This window comes from Pseudomassariella vexata (genome assembly GCF_002105095.1).
Source record: "Pseudomassariella vexata strain CBS 129021 chromosome Unknown BCR38scaffold_6, whole genome shotgun sequence".
Taxonomy (NCBI): Eukaryota; Fungi; Ascomycota; class Sordariomycetes; order Amphisphaeriales; family Pseudomassariaceae; genus Pseudomassariella; species Pseudomassariella vexata.
In genome coordinates, this window is record NW_024467961.1 from 1,802,914 (window position 1) to 1,828,004 (window position 25,091).

Below are 25,091 nucleotides of genomic sequence, written 5' to 3' on the forward strand. Positions count from 1 at the left end.
GTTTTTCCAGAAAACGACGCTCAATATGGAACGATATAGCATCAACAGGACCGTCAAGATTGCCTTGAACTCCTATCACCACAGATGTGCTATAGCCTATGACATCAGGTCAAGCTCGTGACAAGTTGTCAGAAAGCTTCTGACAGGGATCTCAACCGTGAGGCTGTTTTGTATGCCATGGTCCCCTGTCCGGGACGACTGAGGGCTAGGGTCTGTATTATAATAGCGCGGTGCTCTGCGCTCTCTTTAATAATACCTTTTAGTCAGCAGTAACGTGACGGCTTAGTCCAATGAGAAGCTAGGTCATACCTCGTCAGTGAGCTTGGGCTGAATAACTAGATGCACAACTAGCCATCGCAGGATGTGTTTTATTAGAGGCGGCCTAGCAGGTGCTTTTCTGGCCAGTGCACTCACTATTGCAAGAGCAACCCCACATCACCCCTGCCTTTTCCTTATAGCACGAAATCCTTTCTGGGCGTGGAAGCGTTGCAAGAACACCTCCCCAGTAGAGTCTCAGGTACCGGAATCGTTTTCGTGCTGATTCATCATTTGGAGTGCCCTCATGGTGAGGATACTATAATATCTCCCGGCTCGCCATGAGTCAGTTACATCATAGGTAACCGTCTCCAGCCCGCCGTAACTTGGGATGTAACCCCTCGTAGGGATCTGTCGACCTGTCACTCCGCAGCCTATCGAAGCTAGAACGGATCGGGCGAACTAGCAATTAAGCTTGTGTCCCAGCTGGGATTCGCTTATGTGTCTATCACTAAGCTTGACTTTTGGTGATGATGGTTTATCGCCTTCTCGCCTTCGGCTTATCACCGTGCCATGAAGGTTGCAACTCAATCCTGCGGTCTAGGCTCGACTGAGTTCTCTTTGCTGAGTTTGTCCACACCCGTCGAGCTTGTTTGTGACCGTTTGCAATGGCAGACCCAGGCCCAATTCTGTAGGTGCCGACGCCAGCCACAAGCGTCGAGCGTCGAGTCAAGTAAGCCACGTCGCCCACCATCCTTCCTGGTCGTCATCAAGCCATTATATTGTGGGCCATGTACGCATGATTTGAGGAGCAGCTGTCAGACAAGGCCAGTTAGAGTAGATAGGCGAAGGAGAGGCGCCAGCGCCAACCACGACACATCTCAATATACACCCTTCAGCTTAAGATACGTGCCGATCCTTTCCTAAGCCAACGGCCCCGACTGCATGTATATCGCCGTCTGCAGACAATATGCATTGCAAGCTGAGCGTACTCGGGCACTAGCTTCAGTAGAGCTTCGACTCAGCAGGCCAAGGCAATAATAGGAAACAATAGGAGTCTCCCCTTCGTTCTTCGTCCAGTCGACATTACGGCGTGCGTAGTGGGATGCAGCGTGCGTACATGACCGTCTTTGGAGAGCTGAAAAGGCAGGACCGAGCCTTGGTCTTCTCCCAAGGTGCTCTCATCCTTGGATTTGTTATGGATTTGGTTATATTGAGATGATGCTTGATGTGATGGGCTATGATAAATGACTCTGGGAATGAGCCTGAATCAGAAAGGAAACTCTTAATAATGTCGAGATACTACGTCAAAAGTGATTGACTTCCCTAAGCCAGAGCCAGATTAGGATGCGGCGACGAAGTTGTATATGGCGACGACGATGGCGACGACTATCCGACCTTACCCCATCCAGAAGCGAGGAAGTTGAGCCGACGTGATCAACGGTCAACAAAACTTGATCTCGCTGTTTCTTGATAACGACGGCATGGCAGCAAGTCGGTATAGGTCCTGCTATTCGACCGACCCGCAGTTCTGCACCCATCTGCACCTATCTGCTTTGCCGGAGGCTTGAAGCATGTGATTTGCTGCTTGACTGCAATTGTGCATGATTGCAGATGGATGATATCCGTTCTTGATAGTTTCTGTCTCGTAGATACAGCCTCGATGCTTACTCTCAACAATCTGATCATTGGGGCGGAGTAGGATCAGGTCGGACAACCACGTGTTCTTGGGAAATGCAGCGGCCTAATTCGTACAAGTTAAATGTCGTATATCTGCACCACATGATGCTGTCGACTTTGGCGTCCGTTCACATAAGACGGGGACGGGAGCTGTGTCGTGCCGACTGGCCAGGACCTCAGCCGGCCGGCCTTTCGACTCCCGCTCGCTGAAGAACCATCCATATATATGGATAAGCGACACCACTCATGGTCGATTTGAGGCAATGTATTTTATACGAATTTCCTTTGTTTAGGCCCATGAGGCCGATGATGTGATGCTTGATGCTTATGGGAACGCCGTGCGTTCATGACAATGCATTCATGACAAAACCGGGTAGCAATCTGTGCATTATTCGGAATTGTGGGGCAACTCGGAGGATCAGATAGGGCTGAGGCGAGACCAACAATCGTGAATTTTTTTGGGTTGATAGATGCCACTAGAGGGGGGCCTCGTAAGGCGCATGTCAGACCATAATGAGGCGATTAAGAGAGCAAAAATGCCGCTAGGTGACGGGGTCAATCGCAAGTTTGTCACAATGCTTTTAAAGTTGGGCAGATTGAATTTGAAAAAGGAAAGATCGAGTTAAAAGAGCTTGACAGAAATTGATAGCATCTACATACGTCAAAAGACGAGGTCGAGGTTACCTGCCTGGTATTGTGACAGTGGCGCCGGCGAGTCCAGTTGTTCCGTGGGAACTTCAATGGGGAAGGAACGTGCACAATCCTGCTCTGCCTAAAAGAAATACAAGGTTAGGTAGGTAGGTACCTAGGCATTATTACAGCGTCCTCATCAGAACTTCAACCTCGACCTATTTAATGTCGTGCAATCACTGAAAATCTACACTTTATGATCTACTACCTAGCAGAAGCTGGGCATGAGCACTTGTGAAGGCACACTCAGGCCTCTCAAACATCTCTTTCCTCACAGTTTGATGAAAATCCAGGTTGGCAGTTGCCAAGATGGAGCTTCGCGTCAACGCGCCCCGAGGCTTAAGAGCGTTCAATGGCCTTCAGCTTGGGCTGAGCTGAAAATTGGGCAAATTGGCCTTTCATTCTGCAAGCGTTCCGTCACCATCCACATGTTTGCGCCCATCCCCAAAGTCGTTGTCGTCCTCGAGAGAGCTTGAATTGTCTGGCCAATCCATCCTCGGGACCGACAACCCTTGTCTTCCATCAGGCAAAATCGCCTTAGCAGGGCCACACTTGGATCACTGTCAGCAGGATGAACTCTGAAAGGTCTACACTCTGCCGGGATGTCTGTTCTTCATCGAAGGAATGGGTGGAATGGAGGGATGTATCTTGCGGTCTGCCAATGCCGTCTATGCTTGCCAACTTGGCCCTGTCGACTGGGAGGGACATTTGGGGAGATATGGCACCTCCACCCGAGTCGCTATTGGTCAGTCAACTCCAATTTTGTTTCTTTACTCACCCTGGAGCATCCCTACTCCGATCGCTTGGCAGTGTCCACATGTGGTCGGCTCCCACGCTCCGCATCTCATCAACTTGTTGCTGTGGGTATCTGCGTCTGCATCTACGTGTGCGTCCCCATGTTCTGCCCATGTACATCTGCTGGGGGCTTTCGCAATTCCTTTTGTATATTGCATACAGGCCTGCGCATGCATCTCGTGTCACTGGTAGACCCGAGCCTGCATATTCTAAACCCAGTAAGCAACCTGTTGCTTCCATGGTACCGCTACAGACTCGACGCTGCGGTTTCCATTTGCCAAGGCCAACATTTTCGCTTTGTAGCCAGTCAATAACCACACCAATCCAGTCTATTGTCAGCAGATTCGATTGACGATCAGCGCTTCTTGCCCAAACAAGTGGTTTCGTTTGGTAACAGAAGCCTGACTTGCCTGGGGGAAATGCCCCCATCGTAACGGCCACTATCATCCGCAGCCAATTGGTGCCACATACGTACTTCACGCAGCGGGTACGTGTACTGAGACTACGTACTGGGTTATCTCACTCACCGTTTCCCCAGCGGACTACGGTCAAAATGTGCCGGCGGCTCTACCGTTAGTCTAGCATCCCAGCAATCCCAGCAGCTCATCCACACCATGCGAACCTCACCAAGACAAGCACCTGCTACTGCGCTCGATGGGTTCGACAGCCACTGTCAACCCCACGGCCCCTCGATAATAGGCTTTCTCAGACAGCCTCTGCTTCCATGCGTGGGTCTGTTCTCTCTAGTCCCCCAAACGTCAAATCAGCGCCTAGCGCCCGTGCCTTTATCCGGTACCACCTCAAGGTTAACTAGACTCCCTCTCTTACACCCCGGATGCTTTGCACATCTTCCACCTTTTCATAATGCTCTGCCACTTCGACCAGCTGAACTTGTTTCGTTTTTCATCCCCGGACTCCTAGCAACAGAATGACATGTGTCGTTCCTCTTTGGTCATCAAAGAAACGTCGATCCCCTCTTTCGTTCAACGTCCCCAATCCCTGCCATACTGCCATACAACCCCATAAGCTTTGCGCTACCCCTACTCCCGTTAAGTCTTGCTTATACACGCATGTCCTATATTACTACCTGCGTTTCCTCGCCTCTCCTTTCGTTTTTTTCCTTCTTGAGTTATGCCCACGATTGTTATATTAGAGGAACCGATTCTTCCTTGAGTACACCCATCATTTCCCATAACCAAATCAAAATCATGTCGTCTTCCGCAAAATCTCGTCAACCCCGACTCCGAGCGTCGTGCGACGGCTGTTTCTTGGCCAAGGTCAAGTGCTCCAAGGCCAGGCCAATATGTTCCCGCTGCCTTGCCTGCGGCATTGAGTGTCGATACTCACCTTCCAGCAGGGCTGGCAAGCCAAAGTCTGATGCCCACGCAAGTCACCATGCGAGTGCCGGCCACGATCTGACAGAGAGACACCGTATGGGGGAGGACACCAATATGACCTATAATACTCGGCCCTCCGAGCACCTTTTCAAAATCGAGACTGGCTGGACCACTCCACCTACTAGCGTTGACGGCTCTATGAGCAGGAATCCCTCCATTTCCACTGGCCTGTCTCTCATGGGGGTGGAGGAGCAGATGATGAACGAACACGATTCAATGTCGGCACCTCCAGAGATGTATCCCGCCTCGATGCCGTGGACCCCTCCGACAGACCTTTCCTGTGCGCCATACGGGGATGTTGCCGTCTCGGTAGCTCAGATGCCAGGGGCACATGTGCGGTCACAGTCTTTCGACCTGTCAATGACAGCCCCCATGGGATGGTCCGATCCAAGCACCCACGATATGATGGCATATAGCCATATGCCGACCCCGTCCAGTATGCCGTCAAACTACTTCCCGAGCCCTACCGCCACCCCACACATTCGACCGGCAAGTTCGCGGCACAAGCCATCGTCTTCGACATCCGCCGGGGGTTCTTGCAACTGCTTTACTGTCTGCTTGCAGTCTCTTCAACATTTGCACAATGCCTCGGGGCAGGTCTCTCCACCCTTTGATCTCGTCCTGTCACTCAACAGGAAGGCTGTCGAAGGGTGTGCCGCCATGCTCTCTTGCTCCAAATGTATGAATCGCTCGGGCACCCACACAGCGGCTATGCTCCTAGCGACTGTGATGGGCAAGATTACCTCATTTTACAGAAACGCGTCGCACTCCTACTTTGAAAACGGGAGCATGGGCATGAGCAGTCACAGTAGCCCCCCGAGTGCGCTGGGCGTCAGCCTCGGCGCCTACCAGCTCAATAGCGAAGACGGAAGATGGTTGGAGCTGGAGATTTTGGCGAGAGAACTCCGCAAGCTCGAGGAGGTATATGCGCGGTTTCGAGAGGTCTTCTCCGACTTATCTGACGATCCCGAGGTCAGCAAGGCTATGATTGGCTACCTTGGGCAGAACTTGGGGTCGACGCTAGAGGTGATCAGTCACAGGAAGGGCGATGTGACCTATGCTTGACCATCTTCCCAGGCTGTTCACAGAAACAGAAAAGGCACAAACTCCGAAGCGAATGAATGAAGTTACGAGTGAACATGCCAAAAGTTTTTGCTTCACTTAGTCACACACACCGACTAATATAATTGCCATCACATTTTTCTCGTCTTCATTTCTCCCCCGGATATGAGGGACTACATATGCGGATCGCCATAGCGATGCGGGATGTCGGTGCTCATGAATTCTGAGTATCAAAGCGGTTTGGGGGGTGGGGTAGGGGGAGGAGGGGGGGAAGGGGTAAACCTTTATGTCACCATATGCCCAACACGAAAACTTCAGGTGCCGGTTGTTATACCAATGTTATTCGAGCTGTTGAGTGCTTGGTCAGACTCACAGTATAGCGGCAGTACTACTAGTGTACGTTTTTATTTCCCTTTGGCGTCTCGGTTGGTCACGAAGGGTAGAGCCAACAAGATTAGCTTTCTACATCCCGTTGGAGGTGGCGCTGGTTACTTGGTCGGTATTTTATTCGTACGTATGACGTTTCTTGTGTACCACTATGATGATGCGACGAGCAGCGAATTATCTCCGGCATGTGAGCAAGAATAGAATTTTGAAAAGAAAGTTGATCTCCACCATACGCTCTCACCATCGCTGTAGTTTGCTGGCCGCTGGATTTGCGCGGCCTACACTTGCACTGGGCACCAAGTTCCTACCAGTCGCCACGGCTGTACAGAGGCATCATAAATCCATTTGAGCATTCATAATGTAAGATATCTAACGTATGACTCATGCGATTGTGTCCATAATTATGTAAAACTTATTTGTCAGTGTGTTTAGCTGATGATGTCTCCGATAGATCTCACAATCCACTGGCTGGCTTATAATGTCGGGTGAAGCCCATATGCATAAGTTTGGTGACACCAAAGCAATGACATATGTAAGATGTCAGAGCACGGGAAATTCACAAGAAGATGCTTTTCTTTTCGTACCATCTTGCCTTTCGTTTCCCAAACTAGGAATATTGCATGATTCGCGGAATTGGGGGCTTTTCAAATTCAAAACTTCTCAGAGTCGCACTTTTATCAAGCTGCAAGTCATGTTTTATTACGTACGTAGAGAAAAGTTGATCAATCTGCAACTGGCGAGTGGAGGAAGTAAGAAGAACAGTTACGGGGTGTGATCTTGACAAGTACGTCACAGTATAAGCAGAGAGGATCTAAGTGTGACTCCCCCTTTAGCGTCAATTCATTTTCAAGTAAAAAAGGGCGGCGAAGCGTGGGATCACCCTAATCGTCGGGAAACTCAAATACCATTCCATATGACCAATCCATATTAATTATACCTGCAGTATTGTATCTGTTCCTAGATCGGTTGAGGAAATATGCTGATCACGTCAAACGGCTGCGTATCGTACCCACGAATATCAAGCCTTGTCGATGACACCTTCATTTATACGATTGGATATCAGTCTTTCCGAATCATCCTTCGGCACCAAAGTATTGATTATCTTCGACATGTCAGTTCATCTAGGATCTAAGTCGGTCTCAGCCGCCCGCACCTGTTGTTTGTGAGGTGTGTGCTCTTCTTAGATGGAGTACACACCCTCTTCGTATGCTATATAGCATTGTTCTGCATGGATATTTGGAGGTCAATCTACTGAATTAATTTAGCTGCGACCAGGCTACCGAGTCTGGAGCTTCTGTGGGAAAAGCTTGGCACCGGGTGATTGCGAGCAGTTACCAAGGAACCAGCCCATAGGGTTTGATACCGAATTTTTCCTCCATAGTACCGGTAATAATTAGTGGCATGGCAATGAAGTGCGAGGCGGACAACCGAGTGTTACACGAGATCCCATGTAACTGGTTGCGGCAGGTCGATCAGAAACAAGAACAAAGTCCCAACGCTGACTCGGGAACCCGATTTTATGCAAACAACATTCTTCCTGCCATTTAAACAGGAATGATCGTCCTCGGAATGTGATTACAACGCCATGTCGAACGCATTTATTGGCTTGGACCTTCAGCTTGGAGTACCAACATTCGAACACTTCCCAAGCTGCACACACCAATGGCTGGCCATTGACTATAGACTTGCAATCGTAGAGTGGAAGTTCCCCCAACTCTGCTATACTAGAGTAGCCCAGAATGTCTCAACGGGTACTCCATCACCATGGCGGCGTAGGACTTAGTGAGTTCACACTATTGATTATCTACAGTGAATAACCTGATGCCATATAAATTCCCAGTATTCTCTCGAAAGCTGTTTTTGTCCCGCAACTGGCTATTTGAAAAGAAAAGTATTTGTTCCGTCACTTAGTCAAGACAACTCAATAGCCGATTGGAGTTCACGAATGGTGGGTGCTACACACCAGATATTCTAGCCAGTAGCGGCTCGCGCAATTTGACCGAAGAGGAATAAGGAACCACCACTATATGCAGGTGGACCTGGTCTACTCATGCACGGGTTGACCATTCGGATCCCAGATCGAGGCGGGCATGCATCATTGAGATGCGAGATTCGTGGTTAAAAGAGCCGATACATCGACGACTTTCTTCACGAGAAGAAATTTTTGGACGCAGTTTTGGTTTTCAAGCCAGCCACCCCCCTCCGCCCCCTAAATCACCAAACGTGGTTTGCAGGACAAGACGATGTCAATCATCGATATTACCACGAATGCCACAATAAGTACTGCATGGCTGGAGGGTTTCCCGCCTTGGATTCTGCCGCGGGTATCTGTTGACTCTTGAGTGCACACCGCACCAAGTTCTCGGAGGGTAGGAGAGCATTTCCTTGATAGCCGTGTTGGCGGTGGTGATACGTCTATGACATGATACGTTTCCAAGGATATTATACTGTATCTGGGAGCTCCGATTTGCTTGTCAACTGGACATTCTTGATTTCACAGGTCCAGCGCGAGCCTTTTCCCAGGGTGACCCCGGATGTGTGCCGCCGCTGTACCAGTAGGTCCTGGAACGATGGAGCCGAGCTATTATGATGCTGCGTTTTCTTTCAAGATAGGCATAACCAACTCACATATAGCTGCTGCTTTTTCTTTCAATATTGTGGACATACCCAACACACATGTAGCTGCTGCTTTCCTTTCCATAATATAAGCATAATAAACAATCATAGAGCTACTGCTACGATGATGACTCGTGATAGATCCAACAATTTGTTCAGGGCGACTGCAGTGCAGTGTGTTGGCAGCAGCGCCGGACGGGGGATACTCGGCTATGCACCCGAATGGCCCTTCTGTATCGCGAATTGCGGAACTATTTTAGCAATTCGGACATATATTGGAGGAATTCGTTTCGCACTTTAGTATCAAAAGCAAAGTCCGACTCGAGCTGGATTTTTTTGTTGACATTAGAAAGCTATGCAGTGTGACAGATGCTACGTTGAATGTGTATGGTTGCTGCCTGCTCCTTCTCGCCATGCCCTTCGAACGTACTGTCAGCGAGTAATAATAATGACGAGTTTGGCTGTTCAATGAACGTCGGAGACCATGTACACATATAGCTGTCGTGCTCCGGTAACGCATCAGAGAACCCCAGGAATGAGCATCATACTTTGATTCGGGATTTGAGATCTCAGCAACGTCATGTTATCGCCCAAGTTTTCCTGCAGGGTGACGAGGTTTATTCAACCTTATCCCTAAACCGTGGTACAAGAAGTTGTTGCACACTCACTTACTCCGGAGCTCCCCATGCCACATGCCCGAAGGAACTGGTGTTATGGCGCAAGGTTCTCTCCGAATTGCGGTGACGGACTTGGGAGCTTCTTTTTCACCAGGTGACAGAGTTTGCATTCGTTGTGGCGGCCCAAGGTAAGCAATGCAGCGCAGTCGATCAGGATTGTTCGTCTTCGCCGCCTGACCATTATAAATACATCTATTATGGTAGGATGTTAACATACTTTGGCTCCCTCCCCACCCAAAAAGCCGACACCTAAGGGTGGCTCATTGTAAGCATAACTCGTCTCTCATCCTTCCAGAGGCAGGGTGCCAGATCAAAAGTCCTGCTATTCAGTTTGCTGACTGGGGTTACACTGATATGCCCCATGCCAGGGTCTTCCTGTCGGGGGTAGTATATCGAGCCGTTATTATCGGTCTTGTCCTCTATCTCTCTGTACATGTACACAACATGAAACTAGTATTCAAGACAATTTGATGTCAATCTTGCAGTTCCTAGCTGACCGACCGTCTTGGTAGCCAGCTTGATACCCCATCTGGGATCCGATTAGAGACTACTACATGTCCCGGGTTCTCAACCAGTCGGAGAAAAAATAGCAATAGCCTTGTTTCAGTTATTCTCTCTTTTAAGCTTGTCTACATATCGGGGCTTTGGATTCGTTACAAATTCGGCAGAGTCCCACTCTGTGTTTGGTCACCCGCCGTTCTGGTAGTTCTGACTCAGGCCACTTAAATACGCTGTACGACGTGAACCCAAGCCAAGCTGGGCTGCATCACAGGGCCATGGGTGGATAGTTGGGGGACCATCGAGCCTTATCATGAATTACCTAGTTTTATCGGCCTCACTTTGGCGTCGCTTACAAATTACAGAGAGAGTGGACGCTATCGCCACCCCTTTTTGCTGAGAGCTTGGATTCCGATAGGTCCACCGAGTATGACGGCCTTGAAGGCGGCGCCAAGCTCGATGATGGGGCAACAAGTAAATTTACTGAGTTTATAAGCATCTAATATAGTGGCTGATGGAATTTCTCGAAGTAATGATATCCAGCCTTGCCACCGTATGATCCCCGATGATCCCACGCTCTCACCGATCAATGATGGCAACCCATGATTCTTTCCGAACAAGCCTGTTTCTGACATGGATTGGTCGATAACGCTGTGTTTTCCACGTGGCAGTGTAGCAAGTCGACAACTAGGCCGCCGTGGCTGGCTAAATGCTCGCCAAAAGTAGTGTTATCGACGGGATCGACGGAACCGACGGGACCGAAGCGGCGGCGGACTCGCCCAGACTCTGATTAGAAGAGAGAAGAGTGGTTGTGGTCAATGGTTACACCCACCAGATCCGTTCATATTCTCTTCAAGTAGTTATCGGCCTGATTGAACGACATGGTGCGAAAGGGGGCTGATGGACTTTGACTGGTGGGTTGGTGGAGGAAGCTAGAGTATCGGCATCCCAATGCCGCAAGGCCCTAGTATGGTGCCTGGAAGCCTCATTTTTAGGAGGCTCTTGGATTTGTTGGTTTCGCTGAATAGGATGAGAATTCGATTGGTTGACAACACTCGGATCTCGCGATGCTGTATTCGCTGGGCTTCCCATTCCCAGCTGTCAAGTTGATTGGTAACATCATCTGTGGAGGGCTGTTCGACTGTGCATTTCCAGTCGCTCGTGGATCGCATATCATCAATTCTCCTGTCTATAGCTTGGAGGAAGGCCTAAAATCCTCCCAGGTGTTTTATACGGTTTTATACAATACGTTAAACCTGACTTATAAGTACCCCTAAAGCCAATCAGTATATCCCTGGACTGATTGACACTTGGTAAATAGTAAAGTACGCAATGGATGTCAATGGGAAACTCACAAGGCTGTGTGATAGAGACTGAACTGGCAGACTACATCTTTCAGCACTGGAGCGTGTGCAGCTTCTGATTATTTCCGGAGGAAGGGGTTCGGGGAAGAGGGGACCGGGGAAAGGTGGTGTTGTAAAATGCTATATTTCCTACTGGATTGCGACACGTTGACTCACATTTCCCAGTGCATGTGATGGCGAGCTGTGACCTGTGAATGCCTGACATAGAAATGTTACTTATGCAGCTTCTTCAAATTCAACATGTATCGACTGCTCATAGGCAAGTAAAGGAGTTAAACATTTACCCTATTCAAACGTGGCTCACGCACCAAGATCCAAACCTATTTTAACTAGTACACTAAAAGGGGTTGTGGAAAAGGAGCTGTCAACTTAGCCTCTGTACGAACAAACCCCGTGCAAAGACGTTTAAAACTGATGCACCAGTTTTAAACACCCCCGCCAGAGCATCGAATAACTTGTCCTAGTCATACGTTAGTTTCCATAGTTCCTGAACAGGATGGGAAGAGCCTCTTACCGTTAATCCATTCACCCTCATCACTGACCAGGCAGTACACAGCCTTTCCTACATCGGCCGGGACACCAACTCTGTCGAGGGGACACATCTTCTTCAACCCATTTTTAATTGTCTCGATAGGCATGTCCTTAGTGCCACCAGGAACGTAGTGCCAACTATTCTCGTCGAACATATCGGTCTGGATACCTCCAGGGGCGATAGCATTACAAGTAATATTCTTCTTGCCGCAGTCGACAGCAAAGGAGCGAGTGAACCCCTCAACAGCGGCCTTGGAGCCAGCGTACAGGGCATGGTTGGGAATTCCCGCCATCTGCGCAGCAATGGACGAAGTTAGGATGATGCGCCCACCCTGGCTGCAATGCTTAAGCCCGTTCTGGGCGACAAAGAACTGGCCGCGGCAGTTCAGGTTGAAAACCTGGTCGAACAGTTCGGGCGTCACTTCAGTCTCCTCGCACCAGACCTCCATGCCCGAGTTAGAGATGACGATGTCGATCTTGCCAAAGTGTTCGAGCGCTCGGTCGAAAAGGCTGGCCACTTCCTCGGGCTTGCTGATGTCGGCTTGCAGCGCGACAGACTTGGAGCCCAACTTGGACAGTTCCGAAACCACTTCGTCGGCCTGCTTGGAGCTGCGGCCGTAGTTGACCACGATGTTGGCTCCGCGCTTGCCGAGCTCCAGGGCAATGCCCCGGCCGATACCGCGGCCGGCGCCGGTGATGAGGGCGACCTTTCCGGCCAGAGGTTTGGTCTGATTGCTCATGGGCTGCTGCTCCACAGAGGAGGCAACGTCTTGCACAGCGGAGGGGGCCATTGTGGAATAAGAGTGAAGTGGACTAACCGAGTCGGGAACTTTTGAGATAGATGGAAATAGAAGTAGAATATGAAGAGCGAACGAAGAATAATGAACAACAATGTCTATCACGATCCCCAAACACTCACTCCTTTATACGTACTTGATAATCGCTATGATGTCCGTATTTTGGGGTTCCGTTCCGGACGAAGTTCAAAGCCCATGTTTGGGGTAATCGTCCGGAGCTCTCCCCTCGAACGGACGGACGCAGGGACGGCCGGGCTTGGACCTGGAACACTGTGCACCGCCATCCGCTATTTTCCTCTACAATGGACCACTACTGGACAGAACAGTGGTCGCTCTTAAGGTTCTAGAGTTCTATGAGAAAACCCAACTTTCTCAAGGACATGTTGCCTTGCCTCGAGCAACTTAGAGTCGTTTAGCAGCTTCATAGGAGTTTCAAGATTATTTGCACGAATCACAGGGGAAGCAAATCGCCACAGCAGCCGGATATTGTCCCACAGCGCTCTGTTAGGCACTAAAACCCGCAGTGGCCTTAGGCTTCCAGTTTACTACAAGTGCCCTGCGACATCCAGGTCGAGCGCCCCAACGGACGTCCGTTGGCTACAGCTCGCCCACAATACGGCTGCGGAATTATTTTGATTCCGATTCCATTACTGAGAGAGGTAGCACAGGACCTTGGGCCTCAGCGACTTCGGGTCTCAGCGAAGGGCCCTAGGATGCGAAACCTAACCGGCTCATTGAACGCAATGCGCCAAATCGCAACCTCAAGTCGTACAAACGCACTGTTGCGGGGCAGATTACAGGAGCGTCTGGGTGTTATCCAGTATGGGGATTACGTGGTTGAGAAAAGCCGGAGACAACTGAGGATTTTGTTGGAAGAGGACATGTTGAAATCATCAATAATGAAAGAATACGCGCAGAGTAGACGCATGGGATGTTTTTGAATGCAATCTAGACCCTCGAATCGGCGGCCATCCGCTCACAAAGTCCCGATACGGGACAAGGCATGCTCAAAGCCAACCGGCAACGGGTCCGGTATCTATTCGTGCCAAGATGCAAGAATGCATTCAGCTGCCCGAAGAGGTCGGTCGGTGTTTGCCGGGACATGTTGTTCTCCACCCTGGTCTCCAGAGCCGTCACTGGTTCCTTAACGAACGCTGACTCACGGAAAGCATCCATAACCATATCACAACCAGTTCTAAAACTACAGTCAGCCCTGAGTTCGTTGAGACCTAGCCTGCATATAGATCGAACGACATATACCAACCCTCCAATTCCCAGACGGTCCCCCGTACTCGCCAGGTAGACAATATTGTGTTGTGCACCTGGCCGAACAATTTCCTCTTTGATTAGCACCGGCATTGGTCCGCGGCTCGGCGTCAGCTGCAATCTTATCACGGCTGCCGCTCGGTTGCCTAAGTACTTACGTCGGAGGCGAGATCAGATGATTTTCCTTCTTCGTGTTGCCCTCTTTTGCTTTTCGTCTCTTACTATGTATCAGCGACGACGCTAACGAGAGCTTAGCTTACATGGTGAAATCCACATCGGAAAGGTGGGCACAACTGCGGGTCGACGCTTCGTATGAGTTGCAGGAAATTGGATCCAGACATCTTCCAGCAAGCTGAGCAAACAGTGGAGGTGTATGGGTGTTATTCGGGACCTTGCCTGAGGGGTGTAAGTAGCCACGCATGAGAGGACCCTTAGATGTGCTGATTGTTATCGCTGGTGTCGCGGTCATATTGGCTTGGTGACTGCGGGTTGGCGATGCAAGTCATTTGGTAGAGAATGCCACTTCCCAAAAGGGCCCAGATTTACTGACACGAAGTACTTCAATGCAGTTGTGTAATGCAAACCGGAATTACTACCTTCCGACTGACCACTTAGGTTTCCCGTGCGGCAACCGCACTCTGGGTGCTGGGCCGATTTTTTTGTAATATTCCACCATCAGATTCTTCGCTTGCGCTCTCATCGAACGTCGCCGCAGATGCAGCATGTCGCTTGTGTAGTACGTGTATAGACGCGACATTCTCCTGTGCTGGTTGATCACCAGCTTGTCTATTTCCAACGGTCTAGACCAAGAAAGATCCAGAGTTCTCACTCATATTGCAGAAATCATATCAGGTCGTCTTCGAGTCTAGTCTCACAGAAGAATTCAAGCGTATGGCTATGTTGCACCGTCATGCTCGGCACAAGGCTCTTTCTATATAAACCCACATTGTTATCTATTTTCTTATTGGTGTAAATTACTGACGCTAGCATGGCCAAAATGCAAACCAAGTAATACTGTAAGAAGTCACCAAGTCAGCTAGCTACATGTTGCATACCCCGTATAACAGAGCCTGCACCTCGCCTCACATCGCAAGCGCGTGCTATTCGACTAGCTTGTGGAGTTGCGAGATAGCAAGGCGGTGTGAACATTCCCAACCTGCTTCACGTCTATCCACACAAAATACAATATATGGATACCGCCGCATTATGTTGGTCCGCGCAATCCCAGAGAGTCCCCAACGCCCCCAACTTTCGTGCTAAGATCGCCAAGCTTCTGTCGCGGGTACTTTTCGAACGGAACGTGTTCTTCAACCTAATCGATCGGGCCAAGAGGATATATCGAACTCGAGAGCACAGACTCGTTGCACTAGCGCCCACCCTGTCAAGCACGTTGTGTGGAGTTCGTAACCCAGCAAATGTGGCTACGTGGGCTTAATCCAATCCCACCTAATCCATCCGTTTACAGCTCGAGCTCCTGGGCTTCGAAGACAAGGTGTGCCGTATCGTATGTTTAGCGCAAGATAATGCCATCGTCATTGAGGCGAGTGCGAATGCGCCTCTGCTGAAGTGTCAGCACTTATATGTATGTGTCATTGAGAGCATGCACGCACTTGTAAGAAAAATGGACATTGGCCCTTTGGAACCCGTATCTCGCCATCCCTTCCTTCACCTGGGAACTTGCCAACTTGGAGAGATCAGAGCGCTGCAACTAACAATCTGAGCCCATCACAACCGTCCAAAGTACGGCTTGACGTTAGCGCCTCATCTCACTTCAACCTTCCTTGTTGCCTTGCCTGACCTCAATGGTCCTGGTATACCAAGCTAATAAGCTGACCTGGATATCTCTTTGCTGTGGCAACACGCAGACGCACTGTCATCGACTAGGAATTGCCACAGGCTAGGTAAGTAAAGTTTCGAGAAATTGACACTAGCCAGAAAAGATATGTATAGAGAAACGACTTGGCCATCACAAACAGCTCATCATGTGATGAGTGAGCCATCCTGCCCTCAATTGCGGCCCAGCAACGGAACCTCTAATCTACCTCGGGTTATTTTTCTGCAGCACGGCAGGATGTAAGCAACATGAGCATTTGTCCAGGGAGCGCAAGCTACACATCAAATCCGAGGAACACTGCCACTGTAAGCCGCCCCATCCGTCTCTTGGTCTCGCTAAATACGGCCCAGTCTAACAGACATGACATGGAAAATATGCAAGGCTAAGCCCAGCAGTCCTCGGAGCTGAGAACCTGGAGATACAGTGTAGGGAGGGAACCGAAACACGACCCTGTCTATTGTGCGGTAAATGATGAAAAGGGAAAATCTAGAATACAAAGATTCGATATTTCACATGTAAGCTGGTTTCAAACCTTTTGAAGACGTAGCCCCCGCAAGCGCCCCAAGGACTCTCAACGCTTGCAAAGGAGCACAGGAGAGAAGACAGTAGTATATGATTCATCACGTGGCTAGGCAGTCCTGATGATCCAATGCATTGAATAATTTCGTTTCGAGTTTCAGCTAGCAAATCTTGGTTTGGTATATTTCCTTTCTCTTCCAACTCGGCACAAACAAGGATTAAGGGGTGCGGGAACGTCTAACCCGAGCTGAGTCAATGAATGAAATATCGAACTATAAAAAAAAAGAATAGACATGAATAAGAACCGATATGCAATTGCGGTAGCCAGCAGCCGATACGCCCCCTACCCCGCCCCTCGCATTAACTAGTTAGGGTTGACAGCGAAACCCGAACTTTCAGATCTAGATCTAGGGAAACAGGGAAATATGAGAAAAACCATAAATCAGTGATACATGCCACGGATGCCAACCAGCCTAACTCCATTTCTCCGACCAACCAACCGGGTCCAACTTGAAGCGTTTCCCTGTGGTGTATGTGAATTTTCATCAGACCGTATCCAAAAAAAACAAGAATCCCCTGATCCATAAAACGCCCAGTAAGCAACCCGCGCATAAAGATTCATAGCCCAAACATAACCTGTATATGCCCATAGTCCAATCCATACCCATTCTTCGTCTTTGTTGCGAGAAAGCTCTATATTTGTACAGGGTCAAGAGAATGATGAGAGCGATCAACATAGGAAAAGGGGAAGACTAAAGTGAAAGTAGACAAGAGCCAGGTTGACACGCAGTTAATGAGCGCTATGCATCCGCATCATTATGCCGTAGTCATGACCGTCCCGTCCACATTCCAATTGTTCCCCAGCGCCACAATCTTGCGCCTGATACCGTCGTTCAACCTGGAGCTGATGCCCTCCTCAATAAATTTAGCCGCGTAGCTCAGCACATCGTTGGGCTTTTCCAGATTGGCTGTGGTGCCGTCGCGATGTGTCAAGACGGGGATGCCGTCTCCGTTCCAAAGATAAGCAATGAGGGCCGGATCCTCAGGTGTGACCTGGTCGATGGCGACCGGATTTCCCGAGTCATGCTTCTGAAAGTTGGGGTCAAGTCTTGAGACACTGTCGGTCCAAAGGATGAGAGTCGCGCGGTAGAGTGCGACGCTCCACCAGCAGGGCCGACGGTCCACGGGCATTGCGCGGACGAGACGCAGGACTTGGCCGCTGTGGAAAATGGCTTCTTCACGCTGGTAAACACAGCGCTTGTAGCGGAGGCCGAGCTCCCAGTACGAGCCGTCAAACGCCTCGCGACGGGCTAGGCGCTCAATCTCGGGAAAATGGGTGACAGCGTTCAATGAGATGAGATGGTAAAGCACTAAATTTGTCTTGCTGACGGGACAGTTGGGGTTGGTTTTGTGGTACGTGATAGATAATTCATACCACTTTTGAAGCAGCGCCTGCACCTCCTCAAGACGCAACATTGTTGATGCCTTGGTGACGGTTCGTGCCGTGGTTCGCCTCGTGCTGAGCAGGTCGGAGAAGCAGGACAGCATCTGACGCAGATGGCACAGCAGAGACTGCAGTGGGTGCAAAAGCAACCGGAGCTGCTGTGGCGTCAAGCTGCTTTGCCTCCTCGACAGGTTGTCGTGAAGGAAGTCTTGGAAGATGTCATATAGTGAGGGTGTAAGAGAAGGTGTGGTGAGCAGTTGGGCGTTGACATTGGCAGTGCAACCGTAAATGGACTGCATGCCGGCCATCCATTGTTCAGCATTGGCCGACATCCAGAGCAACTCGGGCCCAGGAAGAGGAGCGCAAAGCTCGCTAACAGACAGCATGGGAGCTGTGTCGTGGAACAAACTGAGTTCTTGGTCCACCATCACATAGTTGTACACTAGCCTAGTGGAGATCAGCACTATACATAATATTTTCCGCTAGTGCGGCATGATTTAGACTCCAGTGACACACCTGTTCTGCGTTTCTCTGTGTAGCCAAGTGCGCCATTGCAGCTCGGTACTGGTGGAGCCTTGGAATGAGGGGATCATGGATGGCTGCGACTCGAGCATTCCCGCGTGTCGAAGCATCTGCAAATATCGATTAGACATTCAATCCAAACCAGCCGATACAATGCGGTTGGACACTCACCGAAAGATACATGCCGCGCTGGCCCATGGCGATGTCCATCAGCCACTTGTCGCCGCTCCACGCACCGAGCAGTGTGAAGAGCAGAGCGCAGCGGAGTGCTATGGGATCAGCACACATCTCAATATCCTTCTCAATGATGTCGAACAGAGAGATGCGGCACGTCTCGATGAGACCCGCAGCCAAAGCTCTCGCTTCAGCCGTAGGTACCGCCGAGGCACCTTGAGCAATCATGAGCAACACAAGGAGGGTTGATGCTTGATTGTTCTGGATCATCTCGTTGGGATCTACGCAGCCCGTCGACACAAGAGAATAGAAAAAAGAGAGGCTCCTGACGTAACTCCGGAGGAAGTACTCGAGGATCTTGGGCGGCGGTAACACCAGGAATGTCAGCATCCCGGCGCTGCTGTATCGGCCGTTACTATTGCTATTGACACCGCCGCGGTGAATCTCGAGGGCCTTGTGGAGGAAGGTCTGGGTGATTGCCAGCATCTTGTCGCGAGTGCGCGAGTCCATAGGGATGACAGATGCTAAATCGGCTGCGTCCCAGTCCACTTGCTCCAGGTACTTTTCCAGGGCGTCCCAAGTACCTTCGTGCTTGGACTTCTGCTCCAGCGACTCCAAATGTACTATTGCAGTTCGAGGGCAGGTGCCTGAAAAAACTGGGGGGTTGCAACGCGCGAGCGGCCAGGCGGCCTCGGCTGCGATAACAACTTCGAACTCGGGTACTTCGCTGGGACTCGACGCTGCCATCTCAACTGTCTTGATGGTAGTCTCAAAATCACCACTCGACATGATGCTGGTGCTTCTGGTGTGAATAGAGCCCCTCGACGAGCTCATGTGTTCCGAATTGGATGACATGTCGCTGAGATCGGTGAAGGTAGGCAAGGGTACATCGGCGCGCCCAAGAGACATACTCGAAGGATACATGTCCATGGACAAAGGGTAATCCTGCCATACTAACATGTCCTGATAGTTGCCATCGTGGGGCATGAAATCATTGCCTAGTTGCATGAAATCGTCCATGCCATCCACCCTCGCGTGCGGTGAAGGATAGTTTTCCGGGCTCAAATGGTTGGAGCTGGCGGGCGAACTCTTCTTCGGAGGACTGTCTTGATGTTGTATCCTCGGGTCGATAGTTATAGTACCATCAGGGGTCATGACGGGCTGACCTGGTGAGTCTTGCCTTGTTGCTGTCGCAGGGTCCATGTCCATAAATGCCGGGTTGACCGTTGGTGTATCCGAGGTGGTCTGCGGTGGTAATGAAACTTGACTGCTCATGGCTGCGCTGGCTTGAGCAGCTCGGAGCGCCGCCTTGGAAGACCGTCTGGCGAAGCGGGCAGCGCATGGAAGGTTCTTGTCGGCGCAACGAGCACAAGGCACTCTCTTATCGCAACCGGTCTTTGCTTGTGCGCAATTCAGGCAAGCGATAGGTGTTTTCCCGGCAACAGTCGGAACCCCCCCAGGTGGCGGCTCCATCGGATGGGCTTCGTGATATGTCGAGTGATGTCTCTGCAGGAGGTCTCTCCGCGCAAAAGACAATTGGCATGCGCTGCATCGGTGAGGCTTTACGTTTGTGTCTGTATATTCGGATTAGAAAATTGCTCGGAACCAGGACTAATACCAGAATATACTGACGGATAGGTATGTGTCTCTCCAAGTGCTCCTTGCGCGTGAAGCTCTTCCCGCAATATGCACAGAACACCATCTTGTCAGGGTTCCCAGGAGTTATTGGTGTCAGTCGTTCCTCATGTCAAGGTCCAACTGATTAGTAACTGTCGTCTGCGCTGAGGCTCGACCACAGTTGGCAGTATGAGTATGTGTAGTATCGAAGGATGTGCGTCGAGAAATTGTGATACCGAGTTTTAATACAGGATATATGATCAACAAGCAAAGCCAAAGCGAAGCGAGCGCAGGAAGGAGCAGATTAGGCTAGATAAGCTAAGAGCGAACGAAGAGTCCCCGTCAAATATGATTGAGGGAGGATCAAGAAATAGAAGTATACACAGCAGCAGGGTAGTGAATGCGCAAGGATAAGCCGGGGAATCGGTTAGAAAATATGCTTTTCTAAGTATGAAAAGAACGGCCCTCCATATCGGGCACATTGAGCCAAAGACAAATGCGCAAGGCCACAACTTGTGGGCCATGGCGGTGCCAGCTTCATCATCTCAGCACAAGTGCGCCAAGTTTGGAACTCGGGACGGGGATGCATGTAGCTAGGAAGGTATTTCGAGACATGCGGCTAGAGCAAAATTGCCCGACCTGGTTCAGACACTTCAGCCGCCAAAAGTACATGGCCAGGTACACCCTGTGGCCGAACAGTCCACGCCGAGACCAGGGGCCCTGGCCCTGGGGTAGAGGGGCTACTCGACCGTGTAATTTCATGGGAAACGTCAAAACAGACTCGTCAAGGAGGGGCACCAGGAACCTTGAACGCCTTTTGCGCCTCGACAGGGATTGGGGGGAGGAGGGGGAACCATGCTTGCCATACTCCCGGCAATGGGGACGACGGGTAGCAGAAACAGAAACGTAGTGACGGGTCGACAAACTTGTGGCCTAGGGAGGGAAAAGCTTTCCCACTACCACTCTCCACCGTAAAGATTTGTTGTGCATCTCGGCCCTAGCGAACCCTAGTAGTGGGAAAAGTGTGCATTGGTGGTGATGGGTGGTGATGGGTGACAGCGAAGCAGAGGCCTGACAACAGGTCGGCACAAAGTCGTGGTACACTTGGTGGGTAGCAGGCCATAATTCGAACTTCGAAGTGATGATGTGATGATTTAGTCGGGTAGGGGTGCGTCAATAACCGAAATAGGCATTTGGGGCTACCGCAATAGAGAAGGAGCTAAATACATGCGCGATGGATGATTTAGCAGAGGAGCCCAGCGCGGAGAGTCTGTTGATGGGTTGGGAAGAAGCTTGCTGTGCCTGAGCTGATGCGAAAATGGAAGAGATAGGGCGCGCAGGCGGCAGCATTGCCAGCTGGACGGTGGTACTCGGTACCCTCAGATCAACTAGTGCTGCAAGGTTCGGTGTTGGATCAAACGGTAAACGATCTGCGGCCTGGCGCTCGCCTAGTGCCGCCGACGATGACGATCCTTCAGCCGCTACGACGACGCCCCACCGTGCTCTGACTGCCCACGATGCCGTTCACGATGAGGTGGACCATTGATCATGATAGCAATAATGCCCAGCATACCGCAGGTTGATGAAGAAAGCCAGTTCCAATTCCAAGGTCGTGGCGGGTCAGTCAGATCAGTTCCGGCTCGGTTGTAACAGACAGCTCATCATGTTGTGTCTCACCAAGAGATAAATTCGTCGAAACGAAACACAGCCGTCGGCGACTACACCCGGGCATAACGTTGATGAGCAATCAAACGTCTAACGCCGTTGCGACTTCTCCATATTGCCGCATTCTATGTGGGGAATGAACGGACCATGTTGCCGATAGCGAGGCAGCTGCGATCTTACGAGAAGACCTTGAAGCTGTCAGCAACCTCGACTTGGCAAAGATCAGCTCCAAACTCAAAGTCGATAGCAAGTATTGCACAAAATCTTCGACGACTATACAGTGACCAAGGCACACACCCCTTACAGGCACTGGATAGTTCAAGGTTCTAGTTGAGAGCTTCCTACGGCTTTTAGATGTTTACTAGGCAACGCAATGGGAGCCAGACCTGATAGGGATGGGCTATGGAATTAAGCATTCGAGGTGCCCTCTAAAACGGCTTGGGGGCTGCTATCATGGTGGGGGTTCGGGTCTTTTAATCGCACCTTGGCGAATCAAGTCTTCCCACACCACTCCAGCAACTACTCCATACGGATCTTGGAGTTCGTGTGTTCCCTTATCGCAGTCATCCGTGCACACCACACAGAGCCTGCGATGGCCTCGGATGCTTCTAATTTTTTTTCTGTGGTCCACTATCGAGACAGCCGTCCGACCAACAGCATCCGTTTGTTTGTTCGTCTCCTTCTCTCAGGTGCCGCGCGCGAGTTCGCAGGGTCTAACACTATCACCCGGCACAGCATGGGTATCCATCGCCCCGGGACAGTGGGACATCTGCCAAACGCCGGTGGAAATTGTTTCAGTGTTTCAGTGCAGATCTCGAATGGCTAGGCCACTTTGAGCAATGTGAAGGAGGGCGAGCCTCTCCAGCCTCCAGCCTCATCCAGCTGTAGCCAGGGCACCACAGCCGTCATCGAGTCATCCCGAGAAGCGAGACACTAATTATGGAGTAAAATTAAGCTTGACGCAATCCGACCGACTGGCAACCCACTATGAATCTGCATAGTGGTCGATCTGGGTGCCCCAAATGGGAAAGGCTCAATGGCTCCTTAATTGAGGACAAGCCTGGTAAGACTGAGCACCAGCCTTCCGGTGGCTTTGTATGCGCTAGTTATATAAAAGTCCAGGGCCTGACTGACCAGCGGTCGCGATTTTATGGGGACTCATTGGCATTGGCGATATACATACCATTCGACATGATATGCAGTCTCTATTTCTGCTACCTACTGCAACCCAGCAACTGCAACGGGCCATTCATTTCGTTAACATAAAGATCATTGACGTAGGTGACGGGCTATATTCATCGCCTCGCTGTAATATGTGAAGAAACAAAAAGGAAAAAATGAGCCGATTAACTGGGTTTAGACGCGGATCAAACCAACGCCGAGACGACCAATCATTCCCTTTTCCTGCTAATAAAGTGCTTCATCGACGCCTCGACCGAACGATCCCGAGATGACCACTTCCCCCAACCTTATTTAGTCGTACTCTGTCCCGCCTCCAGCCCCTTGGCAACGAGTATGGGCTCAATTAGAAAAGATGAAACCTAAGCGTTATCAATACCCAGACAACCACCTAACCGCATTGACCACATTTTTGCATGCACCCCCATTTTGCAGGGAATTTCTACGCCTCAACAACACGACGTCTCTCAATTTACCTCGCAATTGCTCCCTATCTACGTACAAAATGGCTAATCCAGTGGAGAATAGTCTGGACGATTTTGAGCAGCGAATCGAACGCGCTAAAGAGCTTGTCCGTCAGGGCTCTTCCCAGGCCGTAGCAGCTCATCGGTACGGTATCAAGGGGACTACACTGTCCTACCGTATTCGTCACGGTAATTCGCATCGCGACGCCGCCTCCAGGCAACAAAAGTTGACTCCAGAGCAAGAGGAGGTTATCGTGAACTGGATCCTACACGAAGAAGTATGTGGACGGGCTCCTAGCAAGCGTTATGTGGCCGACTTCGCTGCCGAAATCCTCCTTGCTCAAGGGGATAACAATACACTCGGCTAACACTGGGTGGATCACTTCGTTAGCCGCCATCCACAGATACGTACCAAAATTGGGCGCGTCGTAGATGCTAGCCGAGTTAGAGCGTCCGATTCGACCAAGATCCGAGACTTTCTGGCTGGCGGAAGACTGGTACATGGCCCCTAGGCTCCGAAGGACTAGTTGACGTATCTTGTGATCCTCCGCCTCATATATCACCACCTTTAGTTGATTTTACTCCTCAGAAAGCGCAGCATCTATCTAGCCAACTCCAGTCGATAGAGAAAGCCGAGGGCGGGGTATCTCGTAAGATTCATACCCTAGTAGACAAGGCGGGCAAGGCCCTTACACTCCAGGCCGCCGAGAATGCCAAATTACGTCTCGAAAACGAGCAACCATATAAAGAACTCGATAAATACGCTCCAGATATACGCCAGCCCGTCGAGCCAGACCCGAATAAAGTATTCGTTAACTTATCAGCGATCCGAACAGCCCAGGACAAGCGAAATAAGCGAATACGGCCTATTTTACCGGATAAGCAGTTAGAAATTGATACTTTACTCGAAGGAAGGGTCCCTCCTAAAAAGAGGGCTCGAAAGAATATATCTAAGTCTTCGGACACTTAAATTAAATATGTTCTGTATATAAATAATATGGACGAAGTATTTAGGTTGATTCAGTTAGACCCTGCAAAATATGGGTGCATGCAAAAAGGTGGTCAATGCGGTTAGGGTAAACTCAACAGGCCTGGCTGCTTATGCCGCTGAAGAAGCGATTGACGTATAGCCCCGTATGCAAGCCATGCCCAGACAATTCAGTATATCACGCACCGTAGATATTATTCGTTGCAAGCCCTGTTCTCTTAATTCGTTTCAGGTTTCTAGGGCTGTGGTAAGCTTCTATCTGGGGATGTTCTTTTTAAGCTTGCCATTGAGCACTACCGTCAGCACCTTGTTCCTCCCGCGAAAGCTACGCCTGGTAAGCACGCGCTCGAGAACTTTCAATTCCAACTTTGACGACTCTCCCCAAATGTAACCGAATCCAGTCGTCATGATTCGCCATGGCTTACGAGACACACGAAGATACTGAAAAATCTTATCGTTTTTCTCTTTCAGCCCCCAAATCTCGCTGCATCGATCACAGGATCAAGCCTGCTGCGCGAAGGGGCCCTGTACACTTTTCCCCCGTCGTTGTAGGCCAGCATTGGCGTACCGTCGTTTCTTTTGTCGTGCTACGAGGCTGCTTCGATGGGTAAAAGACCCATAGTTGTCCGTGTACCGGGGCTTGTCGGCCTGCGCTGGTCGGCCGGGCTAA

At 50.4% G+C, this 25,091-nt stretch overlaps 4 protein-coding genes across 4 annotated transcripts; 2 read left to right on the plus strand and 2 right to left on the minus strand.

Moving 5' to 3' along the window:
* The first annotated feature begins 2,762 nt into the window (after positions 1-2,762).
* Positions 2,763-3,750, plus strand: BCR38DRAFT_432345 (uncharacterized protein). Its single transcript, XM_040860179.1, has one exon. It carries the CDS (start codon positions 3,228-3,230, stop codon positions 3,732-3,734), a length of 507 nt encoding a protein of 168 aa, XP_040716438.1. The 5' UTR covers positions 2,763-3,227; the 3' UTR covers positions 3,735-3,750.
* Positions 3,751-4,628: 878 nt separating this feature from the next.
* BCR38DRAFT_340734 (uncharacterized protein) lies at positions 4,629-5,882 on the plus strand (the record flags this gene model as incomplete). The annotated part of the gene is made up of 1 exon (XM_040855808.1): positions 4,629-5,882. The coding sequence occupies one exon, from the start codon at positions 4,629-4,631 to the stop codon at positions 5,880-5,882; it is 1,254 nt and encodes a 417-aa protein (XP_040716439.1).
* A 5,964-nt stretch (positions 5,883-11,846) lies between these two features.
* On the minus strand, positions 11,847-12,743 carry BCR38DRAFT_484727 (versicolorin reductase; the record flags this gene model as incomplete). The annotated part of the gene is made up of 2 exons (XM_040863784.1): positions 11,847-11,881; positions 11,936-12,743. The coding sequence occupies 2 exons, from the start codon at positions 12,741-12,743 to the stop codon at positions 11,847-11,849; spliced, it is 843 nt and encodes a 280-aa protein (XP_040716440.1).
* Positions 12,744-17,184: 4,441 nt separating this feature from the next.
* On the minus strand, positions 17,185-20,210 carry BCR38DRAFT_484728 (transcription factor Cmr1; the record flags this gene model as incomplete). The annotated part of the gene is made up of 4 exons (XM_040863785.1): positions 17,185-18,259; positions 18,329-18,444; positions 18,506-20,082; positions 20,141-20,210. The coding sequence occupies 4 exons, from the start codon at positions 20,208-20,210 to the stop codon at positions 17,185-17,187; spliced, it is 2,838 nt and encodes a 945-aa protein (XP_040716441.1).
* Between the last annotated feature and the right edge of the window lie 4,881 nt (positions 20,211-25,091).

Bases quoted from the DNA above. Each gene is read 5' to 3' on its own strand.
- BCR38DRAFT_432345 (XM_040860179.1), top strand. From the start codon at position 3,228: ATGTCTGTTCTTCATCGAAGGAATGGGTGGAATGGAGGGATGTATCTT.